The sequence below is a fragment of the Clarias gariepinus genome, chromosome 25, assembly GCF_024256425.1.
Source record: "Clarias gariepinus isolate MV-2021 ecotype Netherlands chromosome 25, CGAR_prim_01v2, whole genome shotgun sequence".
In the NCBI taxonomy this organism is placed as follows: domain Eukaryota; kingdom Metazoa; phylum Chordata; class Actinopteri; order Siluriformes; family Clariidae; genus Clarias; species Clarias gariepinus.
This window is the reverse complement of record NC_071124.1, coordinates 16,873,976-16,889,192: the sequence shown is the minus strand read 5'-3', so window position 1 is coordinate 16,889,192 and position 15,217 is coordinate 16,873,976. Positions and strand designations below refer to the sequence as shown.

The 15,217-nt window shown below is 38.5% G+C and overlaps 1 protein-coding gene across 2 annotated transcripts; it reads left to right on the top strand.

Moving 5' to 3' along the window:
• Positions 1 to 1,179: 1,179 nt before the first annotated feature.
• LOC128513215 (uncharacterized) lies at positions 1,180 to 15,011 on the top strand. 2 transcript variants are annotated; one of them, XM_053486914.1, is made up of 4 exons: positions 1,180 to 1,314; positions 1,605 to 2,203; positions 12,617 to 12,896; positions 13,582 to 15,011. In XM_053486914.1, exons 3-4 carry the CDS (start codon positions 12,644 to 12,646, stop codon positions 14,004 to 14,006), a joined length of 678 nt encoding a protein of 225 aa, XP_053342889.1. In that variant the 5' UTR covers positions 1,180 to 1,314; positions 1,605 to 2,203; positions 12,617 to 12,643; the 3' UTR covers positions 14,007 to 15,011. The 2 variants fall into 2 exon arrangements, with proteins under 2 accessions (XP_053342889.1, XP_053342888.1); XM_053486913.1 differs by lacking the exons at positions 1,180 to 1,314; positions 1,605 to 2,203 and adding an exon at positions 6,358 to 6,444.
• The last annotated feature ends 206 nt before the right edge of the window (positions 15,012 to 15,217 follow it).

The following is a 15,217-nucleotide window of genomic DNA, read 5'->3' as shown; positions in this document are numbered from 1 at the left end:
GCACTTGTACTAATGCTGAGTACTCTTAGAAAAATTATGGTCAGTTCAAAAAGGAGGGTTGCTATAATTTATAGACAAGGGTAAAAGAGTTATTAAAGGGTATCAAATGAGCATAAGAAAGAAAAAAGACAAGAAAAACGATGTGGAAAAAATGTAATGCAATCTTGTCACTGTCCTACTTTTGATTCAAGGTTAATGACACTCCAGATGTAATACAATGCAACTGCAACAATACAAATTTTCTCTAGTAAGTTGTAGTTTAGGATAACATTTAACTGAACATAAAATATTTTATCATCCAATTTTAACCACTTTCCTGCTATTAAAGCTTGAAATTAGAATGCAAAGTAGTAGCAAATGCTCTGTCAAACATGAAAAGTGTGCTTAATGAAACTGACAGAAACTGGACACATCTTATTAAATTTGTGCGCTGACCCTTGTCACGCCGTATTCGCTGTAAGATCATGAAGTGCTGCGTGTATGCGTTCAGGTATTTATTTATTTTTAAAGATTAGAGTGCTGGAGGGCTGCCCGTAAGCCCTCCATCTGTTCGCCATTTGCTGCTTTTTACACACCCAATATTCACACAGAAGAAAGAGCTGGCCTCTTTCTAAAGGAGTGTGTCTATGTCTCTCTCTGTTCCTTTCTCTCTCTCTCTCACTCCCTCCCTGGCAAACATCTCCTCTGGTTTATGTCCTCAGCTTGTGAGAGAGATGTTTTACTTTGGAATGGCTTCCAGAAGGAATCATTCTCCAACGTGATTGAAGACTTTCCTTATTAGCCAACACAGCTGAAGGCCATGCGTGCTGTGGTGCTCATGCCTTGCACAATAGAGGGGAAATCTACAGGATACATCCAGTCTAAAGCACAACGTCAATGCCCTCGGCTCATCTATTCTGACAATTCACAATGCTGATTCCATCACTGCAGGTTGCAACTTTGCATCTTAAACACCAAAGTCTACTATTATATGTATGTAAGACTGAGACACATAGTTGTAATAAGGTACAAGAAGTCTTTGGACAGCTTGTTCTGCTTGACCCGAGGGGGGAAAAGTCAGGGCAATGCCGCAAGCGATTAGTAAAACAACAGTAATCTGAGCTAGTGTGTGATCGCTGGTCTGTCTGAGGTGGAGCCTTGGACACAGGGAGGAGAGAAGGAGTGCTACCAGGAGGAGTATACATATTCACACAGCCTAATCCTTACACTCAAATACACTCATATTTACAGAGGCTTACAGCCTTTCCTGTGAATGTATCCACCACACCAAAGGAGATGCAGTGAGGGCGTGCAAAGTGCTTCTTATTCACAGAGGTAAGTGAGGCTATGAAGGAAATGTGGAATTAAAGGAATTACTTACTTGTCACATGGATAATGCTAGTACACATGATACAACAAGTTTGTTATCAAGGTAAAAAAATTTTATACTGTACATGACCAGAGTTTAAAGCCTAAAACTATATTAAAATGTATTTAGTTTTTTTTTACATAGTCTGTTCTCAATCAAATCTAAAACAACAAAATTACAATATTTAAAAAATAAACTGACATTTTGTGGGAATCCTTTCTTGACTGTTTGCTCTGTTTATGATCTGCTGTTTCAGCTGAATGATCTGCTTTTTAATTGCTGCATGGTGAACTCCTGCTTGGTATTCCTTTTTAAGTCCAAACACGTATAATCGAGGAATCGTCATTTACCCGCCTAAGAGGTTCCAGGGACACCAGGATTTATACACGCTCCACTGCTTTAAAACACACAATTTACATGCTGAATAAGGTTCGAAAACTTCACTCTGCTAGCTCTGGACATGCCTATTCTAAAGGATGTGGAAGATCCTAGATTTCCTCCAGGGTATCCTGACTCATCTGAATGATGTAAGCACACAAGAAAAGTCTGGGAACCGTGTAACCATGACAAGGAAGCTTCAGTACTAAACTGTGTCAACCACGTATACTGCATCTGGACAACCCAACCCTTCCCAACCCTTCCCGACCCAACCCAAACCAGCTCAGACGAGCCCAGTTTAGCCAGGGGGTTCCTTCCTTCCACTATACATGGAGGTAAAAGGCGTGGAGAGAGCATGATCGATCGTCCTCGATCCTGGCTTATGAAACAAAATGAGGGATTTTCCCTCCCAACCTCTTCCCTGAGGTCAACCCTCCACGACGCCACCCTGATAAGTCCGACTTAGCGGGCCACTCGGTAAGGACACATCTTCTGTTAACATAAGCTGCTCCTTATAGTCTAAGTGGTAAACACCACAGGTAGCTCAAGCTCTAGGCGGCTACAACGTCCCAGAGAGGGCGCATTACTAGCCAGAGATTGATCTGCCTATGTGTACGTTAGGATTTGTCTGTTAGTTGTCGCTTGGGGATGCCTTGGAAGATTTAATTGCGTAAGAAAGTTTACTGAGTTAACCGTAGGCTGACATGAGGTCTTAGATTACCTTAGACAGGAAATGTATGTTTGCTGGTTTCTACAAAATACTCCCAGACTTAAATCCCTGTAGAGAATCCACAGTTATTGTTAACTTCCTGTGAGTCATCCACTTTGAACTTTGCACTATATGGCATGCTATTCATGGTATGCTATTTAAAAAGGTAGGGTGTATTTTGATTGCAGGTTGGGATCATGAAGTAATTACTGTACATTTAACTACCTGTTTGTTTAATGGCTTTTACCTGTATTGCTCAAAAAAGGGGGAAATTATTTCTTTAAACCAGTAAAAGTCAGTTTCTCATGTTCTGACTCAGACTCGATTATTGTGCTTTTTTTTTATTTTTATTTTTTATGAAGACGTTAATATTTATTCCTTATTATCACGTTTAACCCCCACCTGGAATTCAGTCTAGATTAGTTTGCGGAATGAATGAATGCCTTTCTATCAATCACACTATACATCCCATCACTCTGTGCTTAGACGCTTTCACTCATATATTAACTCTAGCAGGTGGTGAAACATTCAAACCAGCCCAGTGCATGTGGGGCATGACTCTACCTTGTGCTTTGGCATTTTGTTTTGATGCCTACATGGTTTAGATTGATGCATTTGAGGTTTGTTTTCTTTGCCTTCCCTGCTCTGACATGCTCGGAGGACCTGCATTTAGCTCCAGCCAAGCCTTAATCAGCTAGGCTTTTAAGCTGCCATCATGTACAACGAAACCTAAAGCTTGGACGTTTTGTCAGAGTGTGAACTCTTCACTGTATACAGATCTTGTCAAGATTCCTAAGAAAAGCAAACAAATGCTATAAAGACCGTGAGATAAATATTTGTATATATAAATATCTAAAATAGTTTTGAAAGCTAATCCTAAATGACCCCAAAAAATTGCAGCAGAAGTAAATATAATACTGATACCAAAATAAACCTAAGAAGAACATGCATGTAGGTGCATCTGGCTTGAATTGACCCACCTTGTGTCGAGTGGAATAGACTCTGTGGTCATTTAAATGCTGAGGACATCAACGACTTAATAAGGCCAATGATTCAAAAACAATAGTATACACTCTTTTGTTTCATGTAAATATCATTTGTGCTAAAAAGTCACTCATTTCTCATTAGTGCGCTCAGGCTTTTATGTTTCTTGGGCACATTTTAACAAGCAAACAGACATAAACAGAAGAGAAAGAAGGGGTCAAGAACTTACTTAGGTCTTCAAAGGTTCCTGGGTACAGAAAAATCTTGAGAAGCAAGCCATGTAAAAATATCAAATTCCTCTTCCAGTAACCTCCATGGATCCACAAATCATACTAGCCAGCGCTAGATAGATAACTTTATGACTTTAAAAGTATAAGCATTCTGCATTGCACACAGTAAAATATTGACGGCCAGACTATATGTAACATCTGTAGCTGTTTATCAAATGTCAAGTACAGGTCAGACATGCCAGGTGTTAACTCAGTTAACACTTAAACACTGGTATAATCCGATGTAGTCATAGAGGCACTAGCAATTAATATGCGCTATCAATGTTACTTTAAACAAACTAGTACTTATGTAAGGGTATCGATAAAATTGAACTTTATGAAGCAAGAATGGGCTTCTCTTAAAAACCTCAGCCTTACCAGTGCCAGTTTTTCCATCTCTTAAATATTAAGCCTTGAAACTGGTTTATGGATGTTAGATGACTAGAAAGCTGTGTGACATTTTATTATCAGCCTTCAGCAGTCTTGGCTACAGTACGCATTCATGGACATATTCCCATGAACAACATTATCGTGCAGGCTAGAAATGTAGTGTAGTAAAGTGTGACTCTAAAAAGATATAGATTTTATATAGCTAGATAAAACTATGTCATCTGCTGTATTTTTAGGACCATCATAGTAGATCCTTTCTATAGGACTGGATTTATAGATAACATTATCAGGTTACAGTGTACAATTTTTCTACATGTTACCTAGCAATAGGGTTGTGCTTAAAATCAGACTAAATATTATATTAGATATGCTACAAAACCTAACACATGATTAGCTAGATCATCAAATATCCTGATCCCTGCATGACATGATCACAATAACAAGTGGTAAGTGCAGGGATTAGGCTTGAGTCCACTGACAGTGCTTTTGGAAAAATAATGAAAACAATTGCAATGTTTAAGACTTGCCACCTTGTGGACAGAGTTTAGTAGTGCAGTAGCCTAATGACGGCTGACCAAACTATTATTCGGCAATGGCTATGGAATGAAATGGTTTGATTCATCATTGCAGCGACAGTCAACAAGACTTGTCTTTGTCCAGCAGCATGGAAAAAAAATATTAAACACCGGCTCCTATCATACCAGGAAAACTAACAAAAATCAAATTGATGCATCTGATTGTCGCTATATGTATGTAAATCCGATATGTTTTTAGCCCTTAGTAACATCTGTGCTGTAAAATGCAATTTTATTCAGATCCAGCACATTTTTTCGGATCTATCTAAGCTTCTTAGCTTCAAACGCCTAAATCAGTCACACGCTACCATATCTTTTTCATTCAGATTTGGACCCTTTTTGTATACGGATTAATTCGGCAATCAAGTGCAGTGTGTACGCGCCAGCTCTGCGATATCTCTTCCAGTTCTTTTCAGCAAATCTTTTCACAGGCTGCTAACCTGAAAAAATACACAAACGTGATTATGTTAAAACAGACAGGAAAAAACTAATCTAATTTAAGTAGTTCAGCCATCTGTCTCAACATTGCCTGAGGGAACAGGTCAAGAATTACTAAGGCAAAACCAGTTTTTTCAAAAGCTTTTACTTGAAGCACATAGGAATCTCAATGAGTTCGTAACATAAGCAAGACATAATTCGAAGTTTCTGGGAAATGAGACACAAGTTAAGATAGTCGAGCAATGTGGTGTGAGATTTCGAGTCATATTACCATTTTTTTTTTTGTAAGGAAAAGGTGCTCCGCGATGGTTAACATATGTGTGCACCGTGTGTGGTGTCAAATGAGGAAGCTGCCAGATTAGTGTCACCGGCTGCTTTCCAGAGAAAGATCTGATCCCAGGTGTTTGCCCATGTGACTGTAGATAAGGCAGACTGCATTAGTACTAATCCTGTCCTGATTTTAGCAGAACACTCCTTTGCTTCCCTGCATTCTCTGAAAGGACGGGAAAAAATGAACAGTGAACCATGACACACTTTTTTTAAGGTTCTTCATAAAAGTGAAAAAAAAAAGCACCTCATATTTCAGAGCTTGTTAACGATCTGTTAATTATTGGAATCCACTGTTTTCATGTAGACTGTTTAAAAAAAATTAAGGGAAAAGAAAAGTCCTGGTTAGACTTGAACGTCCCAGTATGTACAAGTGGCTTTCAAATCAAAGCAGGACATTTGTTCCATTAAAATTTTTAAGCTGTCTACATTCCTGATTTTTTTAAATTGCTTTTCTTGGCTACAATTTTATGGTGAAACATTTGGCACTAGACAAATATTTAAATAGCAGTCATCATCACAATATACAGTAGGTGGTGATGTACAAGTGGTGCTTCAGAAAAGTATTTGCTCTATCATCATGGGTAGGTAAGTTTGAATCCCTATGATGCAACAGCCATCCATGGCCAGAAGCCAAGAGAGCATTATTGGCTGTGCTCTCTAGGTGGGAGGGTTCATAACTGTATAAAAACAAAACAAAACAAAAACATACGTTTTCTCTGAAGAGCAGATTCCATCTAAACGTCGGTTAATCCCATAAAACGGGCAGAATGAATGGAGCCTGGCTGTTGTTTGGAACACACCTACTTAACTCAGCTACCACGCATAAGTTATAAATCTTGTTACTATCCTTGCTACAGATGTTTTTTTTAGTTTTTATCTATCTAATCTATCTATCTATTTTTGGCTTAGATAAAATGCTATGGTGGGTAACGTTAATTTATATCCTAATGCACATGATTGAAGTCATCCAAACGTCATTTACACCCTGCACGTTGTCCCATGTCAGCTTCTACATTTCTTGTGGTAAGTTAAACTACAGCAATTTTAGCTACCTGGTTAGGTAAAGTTATGCATAGCAGACAGCTTGTGGTTTGACACCTGCAATGCAACTATCAATCAAATTTGCAAAGCACATAATTATGAATAATTTTATGGCTTAATATAATTTTACAGTTCTCATGCTTAGGAATTCTAGCTATTTAGACAAACCTGTTTTTGTGCCAGACGGTAAACATGTTTATTTCTACTGTAAAGTTGGGCATTTTAGCATCAGGGTCTAGGGGGGTGAGAGTGTGTGCATGTGTGTCCCCTATGGCATCCTGTTCAGAGTGTACCCCGCCTTGTGCCCAGTCTCCTGGGATAGGCTCAAGGCTCCCCGCAACTCTGTATTATACAGGATAAAGTGTCTATGGGAATTAGTTCACTTTTGAAGCCAGCCCCAGTGCACATACAAGTAATTGTATGTTATGGCACTGTTTTGAAATTTGCCCCATAGAGACATTGAATGATGCTCCGTGTTTATGAGCTCATGTATGAATATATATGAAAGAATACATCCGTTAATCATCACTGAGGTGGTTATCCTGCGTGAGCAGTAGTTTGAAAAATAAAAAAATAAAAAAATAAAAAAATAAAAAAATAAATATATGTTGCTGACTGGCTTCAGAAGCGTTAGAGGAAAAATGTGTTCACCTTCAACCTTTTAACAGCTCTTGTTTACTGTTAAATATTCTGTTTCATTAAAGTGGTCATTTGCATATTGCAGAGGGTTTTTTTTAATAGGGAGAAGGAGGCTTAGTTCTCTGAAACAGTATACTCAACCCTTCCAGTAATTCTAGTAAAAAACGTAAACAGTATGTACCACGCAGTTACTCGCACATTGAATTGAGTTTCACTTTTAATTGGGCCACTGCAACTGGCCGGTTGGAGTCCTGTGTCGACTCTGTTTGAACCTGCAGGGCTTCTTTCACAGGCCCATGAATCAAAATTCTGGAATATTCCTCACAGACACAATACTTGGTCCAGCATTTGGCCTGCTGGACCCAGCTGAGTAAAATATGCCATCCATGTGTTTTGTGTGGACTGTATACACATTCCTTTGAAATATAAAAATAAAAAAGGAAAATCTGGGTCTGTTGATCAGTTTCTGCTCTTTTACAAAGCCATTGTGAAGACAACAGGGCTGTACTCCGTCGCTCTGAGATCCAGGAATAATTCACCCGCAAATGTTAACATTGTCGACAATGAATGATAATTATGCCTAGGGAAAGTTTGCACTAAGTGCTGAATAATCACAATGTACTCTATACAGAGCATTTTTTACAGAGTCAGTGTAAAAGTAAGATCAACATGTGAAGCTGAACGGCTGTCAAAAATTCACTGCGCTGCTATTGCTCTAAAAATTAACTAATTCATTTTACTTACATAGGAACTTATGTTTACTTCATAGTGTAGTTCCAGTTTACCTTTAATAATCGTATAAAGCAATTAATGCAAATTCTTTCTTTAGAAGGTAGGAAGAAATAAACAGAAAGAAGTCATATGTGGTATACTGAAAAATGTTCTATAGCCCATGTGCAGACTAATATCTATCTATTTGTAGCATCTTGTCAAAACAAATAATTGCTAAATATTTTACCTACCACAAAACAAATTCTCTTGTTTAGTCTTGGAAATTCCGTTTTTTTCAATAGCCTGTTTTGAGAGTTGGAGCAAAACCAGTGTAAAACATATAGATTCAAACTCACAGTGTGTATTCGTTGCCTCTTAAGCAAGAGGGTTGCCACCAATTAAAACCAGCTGCAGTGATAAAATTGACAGCCTGCACCACATCCTAACACGATTTTAACACGAACAATGCTTAATGACAGACATTATGTTGATTTCGTTTTCACGATCAAATCGCCATGAGCACGTATTCATGTCCAAAGAGGCCAATAATTAGTTGTCAAACTAACAGGGTTGGACACGTAGAATAAAAAATTAGATAACAAAATTTTTTTTAATCTGTTTATGAGACTTACACTCCTCGTATTGTGAACGGGTATCACACACATTCTCTTAACAGGTTATTGCTATAAGTCAAATGGCAATTTGAATCGGACAGGAGTGGAACCTGATGTGATGGGCCTCAAGCTGAAATAAGTCTTTGCATCCTGTAATGCTTTTCTGCTCACTATGGTCGAAAAAAGTTTTGTCTTTGGCATCGAGTCTCGAATCTCCCCTGACATCTCTCATGAATAAGGCAGAACTACTACTTGCTGGGTGTTTTTTTTCTCATCATCCTGTAACACTTCAGCTGCTGTTGTGTGTAAAAATTCCAGGAGATTAATGGTTTTTAGTCAAGCCTGTCTGGCATCAAAAAGTCACAGAGATCATCTTCTTCTAGATTCTGGTACTTGATGTGAATGTGTATAATTTGTGTTAATTCGTGTGCACACTGAAGAGTCTTCGGTCTGTGTCTGAAGACTCAGCTGTTTAGACAGGGACGGAAAGTTCATTACAGTACTTGGTATCACCTTGGTCCCGCTGCAGAAAAAAGTGTTGATAAATGAGTGATTGGAAAATCAGCATAAAGGAGCAGGTGTACAGAGGTTTTATTAAAGTGACCAGTGAGTGTATGTGCTGTACATCACTACATGCTAAAGAATTTAGCACGACACCGGCATTAAATTTGTACAGTTTATTTGTTGTGTGTGTGTTAGCGATTCTCCACATGTGACAATAACATCATTTGGGTCTTAAACTGACAAAAATGCTGGAGGCCTCTTTTCTTACTACAGTAAATGCTAACTTCTGTCACTAGTTGTTTCATAAATTGTTTATGATGCTGGTTAATCAGTGCATGTTCTCTTCTGCCTGCTAAGCAAACCAGATGTGTGTGTCTGGCATCCCATCCAGTATTCCCACCTCACAGTGCACTGTTGACCATGAGCCAAAACAAAGTGGTTACTAAAGATGAATGATTGATATTCTTCTACATACTAGTTTCAAACCATTTGTATTTTTGTACTTTCAGTTGTGGCTTTGTGGTTAACATGTATTATCATTAGTAGAACTTATGCAATTTTTCTTTTTCGGTAATCGCCTACTTGGATTATGAAGCATAGTTTCATTATATCCCATATGTGAATACATTATAGTGCTCAGTAATTCTTGAGGAGTTGCTTATTTTATCAGTAATTCTTACTGCTTTAAACTTTTGAGTTCCTGGGGAGAAAAAAAAAAATATATATATATATATATATATATATATATATTTGAGTTGTTGCGTCCTGTAATGCTTTTCTGCTCACTATGGTCGTAAAAAGTTTCCTCTCACCTCGAATTAGTCTGGCCTTTCTCCCCTGACACCTCCAATCAATATGGCAGAACTACTACTTGCTGGGTGTTTTTTATATAAATAAATTATATATATAGCTTAAAAGTCACAGTTTTTCTTTGCTGTTAGGTGTAAGTTTATGGGTTAAAAAAATTTTTACAACTTGGATTGGAAAACACTTATAAAATAGATGTGTGCCTCAATAGCTTCTGTTTCTAGGCAGAACTTATTCTTGCAAACAGATAACTTCGTGATGCAGAAAGACTTCGTATACATTTGTTACTCCGATTTACTTTTTATTGCCAAAGTCATAACTTCAGCTTCTAGAGTATACGTCATACTCTTACTGCTGTCCTCCCAGTTTGTGTACATAGATCTGTTAATTACAACACTAATAGTAAGTACATAAACACCATGTGCTTGGTGATGGTGGTGGTAGCAATGCAGATTAACAAGCAATCAATCAAGCTTAGTGTTTAATTACTCATACTGCAATCAAGGGATTCAGTAATAGTGTAGCAATGATTATAGGATTTCCATGTTAATGACAGTACATTGGGCTAATGTGCTCCATTTTTGGAGAGGTTTATTATCATGCTGTAATCTTTTACGTTATTAAGACATTACACAATCTGGCTTAATGGGGATTCAAAAAAAAGAAATTCTTGACTATATGAATAAACGATTCCTAAAGAATAATTTATCATAATTTGTGAGAAACAGAGATGAAAACCCTGCCAAAATAGTATCGCAGTTTCCATCCTTAGAATAGACAAGATTCAGCACTGTAGCTTGTTGAGGTGCTACCCAGTCCAAAGCACACAGAGCATAAGATAAAAACGGATCCAAATTCAAAACATGTTTCTCATAAATGGAGATAAGTGTCTCGGGATCTTTCAGAACAACCTTTAAAGATGTCTTGCAAGTGACACAGACTAAGAAAAATTAATAATGTGATTTATGTTATGTGGTAAAGTAATACCAGATAGTATATATCAGTTTTCAGATGCGTTTTATCGTATCCAGAGTGACTTACTAAAGTGACTGGCTTTCTGCAGAGTGGCCGATGAGAGATTACACACCCATCGACCACTCATCGAGGAAAACGTGCATTTTGGCACATACAATGATCAAATCAGCCAATCATGCAACAAAAGGGAAGCGCATAAACTCATGTAAATACAGGTCAGGTTCTTGAGTTGGAGTAAAGCAAGCCAATGTTAATCCGAGCTCCAACAACCCAAGTTTGGTGAGCCTGTGCACATTGTAGCTTTGGATTAATGTTCTTGGGTAACAGGATGGGGTATTCCGCTGTTGTAGCTCATCCCCCTTAAGGTTTGATATGTTGTGATTTCCGAGATGCACTTCTGTTCATCATGGTTGTAAAAAGTGGTTATCAGTAGATCAGCAGTTCTGCAGCAGTCAAACCAACCCATCTGGCACCAGCATCCATGCCATGATTACAAATTTCTCCACTGATGCTTGGTGTTAATTTGTGTGCATACTGAAGAGTTTTCAGGTCATCCATGAAATTTAGACATGTACAGTTTATTCTATCACGTCAGTGCTGGTCCAGGAAAGATGATCTTGTTGATCTTTCTTGTTTTGTCCTTATGTATACGTTGCCTCATCTATTACAGTAACTAACACTGCTTTTACTTGCAAAGAGACATACATGTACAGTAAGGGTGGTCTTGTGATTCCTCCTTCAAAAGCTTCTGCTGTTAAAGTATTTGTTTAACAAACTGTCCATCTGTATATGGCATACCCATTTCTAGATCAGTATCAGCCAAGGCTAAACAGCTCATACTTCACAGCCCACAGAGACCACCACACAGCAAGTGTGCCAAACCACTTTACTGCGCAGCCTGTCTGGATTTGTTCTCAGCCGCTACACATTTCCCACTTCCTGATCTGGGGAAATGTTTTCCCTGTGTCGATCATGGAAGGCATTAGATGGCATACACTTGGTGAAAGACCACTAATTGTAGGGTTTAATTTGACTTCGATATTATGAAGCTACCTTAAAACGGATTTACCTGATTCGAGAATGATGAGAATGTATAGGATCATATGAACATACAGTATGTCATGCTAACACAGAGAATGCAGAGCTGAAGAAAAGCAGTGTCTTTTGTTATGCCAATCATAATTCTCACCCACGCACACACGTGCATGCACGCACGCACGCACAGTCGTGTCAACGTGAATAACTATGTTTGTCAGGCCAAATCTGCTCCCATTCACTGAATCAACAGTTTCACAAGACAGAGAGGGACTGCACTTGGTTCTCACTTTCACAAATACAGAGGCTGAATGTTTGGACATGCTTGTAAATACTGATGTGGGGTCCCCACCCTGGCGGATGTTCTACACCCACTTCGAAGCTGAGAAAAGGCTCACATAAAGAGTATAGTATGACCTATGGCATCAAAAGGGGGGAAAAAAGAAAACTTTTTTTGCATTCATCTTAAGCAAATAGTAAAGGGTACAGTAGCGATGAAAAGCAAGACACAAATGGGACATAAGGGGAAAATTTCTAATGGGAAAACGAGTGACTCATTCGCCAAACATTATAATGAGCCCAAAACATATTAGTGATAATCTCTTTATCTTAGTGTGAAAGTCAAAAACGATTTCTTTCATGGACTACTATCATTTTCTTTTTTGTTTATCGAAAGGGCACTGATGAAATCTTGAGTAACAGCAAGAAGGTTCTTAAGTAAACAACACCAGTTCACATACAGGTCCAAACGATAATTCCTAGCACCTGAATGGTGTTACCTGATATCTTCTGAAGGAAAACAGTTTAGCATTTGCTTTGGCTTTATGTAATGATGCCTAACGTCTGTTCTTTGGTTCTTTGTCTTGTAGAGTTTCAATGCTCCACGTCGTTCTAAGATGAAGTTATGGAAAAAGGCCATTTTCGCCTTTGTACTCCTTGGTGCTGCTATTTCTCTCCTGCTCTTCATAACAATACCCGCTGGGTCCGTCATCCCCTGGGCCTCAGTTGTGACTTTACAGTTGTGCCCTTCGACAACGGCACCATTACCACCACAATCACCATCATTATCATCATCAACTTCACCCAAGGTCACCGGTCGGCGGCGGGTGGCTAGAGCATCTGAGGACATGGGATCTCTCTTATCTGAGTGTAAGACACACACACGCTATTCTCCTGTAGACTAGCTGAACTAAAAATAAACTCATGTGGGGATTAGTATACCGCTCAGCAGTTTTTGCTGTTTCATTTACACATCTCACTCACATCACACCTCACATGTCAAGTCCCAATGGCCCGAGCCAGATTATAGGATAAGAAGAGGCCCATCTTGTAGAATCAGGTCAATTATAAACTGCTAGTGAGATGTCAACATTAGTCAAGGAATTATGGCTTTAATTTCAAGAACTTATTTATTCAAAATACACACATTTAGATAACAAGTGAAAAATCAGCTCTCAGAGAGTTCACTGAAATTCTCTTGATGTGTGCTTTTCTTTTAAAACATTTTAATATCAGCAAACCAATAAATATACACTTACCGGATCCCTAAGGCGTCTTGTTGCTGAACAAGTTTGAGTGTAAAAAAAAAAAAAGCAAAAGATATCATACAAAAGACCATTGTGAAAAAGTATTTTAAATAAGACATAATCCCTCTTTACATTTTACCCAAGGTGTTGAAATCAGGCCAAAAGCATGTCAGTACTGCTCTGCCATCTAGAGCACAGATGTGTGCCTTACCATCACTAAACTTTTTTAGTTTCAACTTACAAATATTTATTTATTTATCTACCATTTTTTCTACACTGTTTTTTATTCAGTTTTTTTTGTTTTTCAGTTTCTTATCTGTTTCAGAGCTTCACTGAGGGTGAGCTGCAGAAAGTCATCAGGTCACTGGTGGACAGGAAAGTTGGGAGACGGACCAAGCGGGCAAAAAGTGTAGAGGCGTGCTCATTGCACCAGGTGGTGCTAACTGTGAGCGAGCTGGGCCTGGGCTATGAAAGCGACGAGACAGTCCGCTTTCGTTACTGCAGAGGGAAGTGCACCAGACGCCTCGGCAACTATGACATGGTGCTGAAAAACTTGCTAAACAAGATGTCTGAGAAAGACATAACCACTAAGGGGGGCACTACTAAAACAGAAAGGGCGCCCTACATCCGCTGCTGCCGGCCCACCAAATACGAGAACATGTCATTTTTTGACAATAAGGCAAAGTTCTTCACCATTCAGGACGTGTCAGCCAGAAAGTGCGGCTGTGTGTGAGACACTGCAGGGTTCACGGAGATGATTCTAGCAAATGAGGCCACTAGTGTCATGAGATTATCTAAGCAATCAGATGTGCATACGGATGGGAGGAATTAGATCAAATTAGGTGGAAGTGAAAGAAGAAGCATGTCCATGAAAACCTGCTTGGACAATCCATACTGGATCCATGCATTTCAAATCAAAGCCACAGGCTAGAAGGATGTTTTTACCCTCTGGCAGTGCAGAAGATATGAAGACGGACGTTTTGCCTTTATGCTTTTAAGGGGTTCTGCAGCATCTGAAGAGGTTTTGATGGTTTAACGAGTCAACACCATGTGGAGTAGCAACCTTCTGTGCTATGAAACAAAACTTAGCCTTTTACTAAAAACATAAAAATGGACTAAAGCAGTATAGAAAGATGGTGTTTTGTTTGTTTTTGATAACAAATACTATCTGTATATTCAAGTATGAAGTTATCCACAACTACCTCAATTGTATTAAGTTACAAAAATATGCATCACACCAGCTCCATCGTGGTTAACTATTTCATGATAGCAACATTAAAAAATACAGTCGTCTCAGGTCAAATACTGTAAATAACCACATGCACTGTTACTTGAAGTGAAAACCCAGCAACTCAGACCCTCATTTCATTTATACTCCTATCAAGAGTTCCAATTTCTTCATGTCATCCCAAATCCAAAGATGTTTTAAAGACATATCCGAATTTCACGTAGTAATGGGTCATGAACACTGTGATATCTGAGACATTTCTGGTAACGTTACCTATATGATCTGTCTTAATTATTCTGACATTCTGACTATCAGTCAAATGTGCTGCTTTTTATGGACTTCTGATACCTGAAAGTGTGTGGCTTACATCTTATAAGGTTAAATCTGCTTATGATTCTTAAACATTACACTCTAGTACATCCAAGAATTTCTAAGTGAGACTAGTGTCTGTTCGGGTCTCTCAACGCTTTTCACCCACTGTACACAGAATTTACATTTACTCCTTTATGATTATAACCAGTTAGATAACCTCAATGTCTAGCTTCTCTCTATGTGATATTTCCCTGCAGGTTCCTGGAAGATTTGATAAATTATACATAGAAAGTAATGAAGCACACAATGACAGACAGATTGTGTCTGAATTATACATCCATATAGTATCAAGCTCTAAATGCAGCCTGTCATAAAACCTAATGGACTTACTGTGAACACAAGGC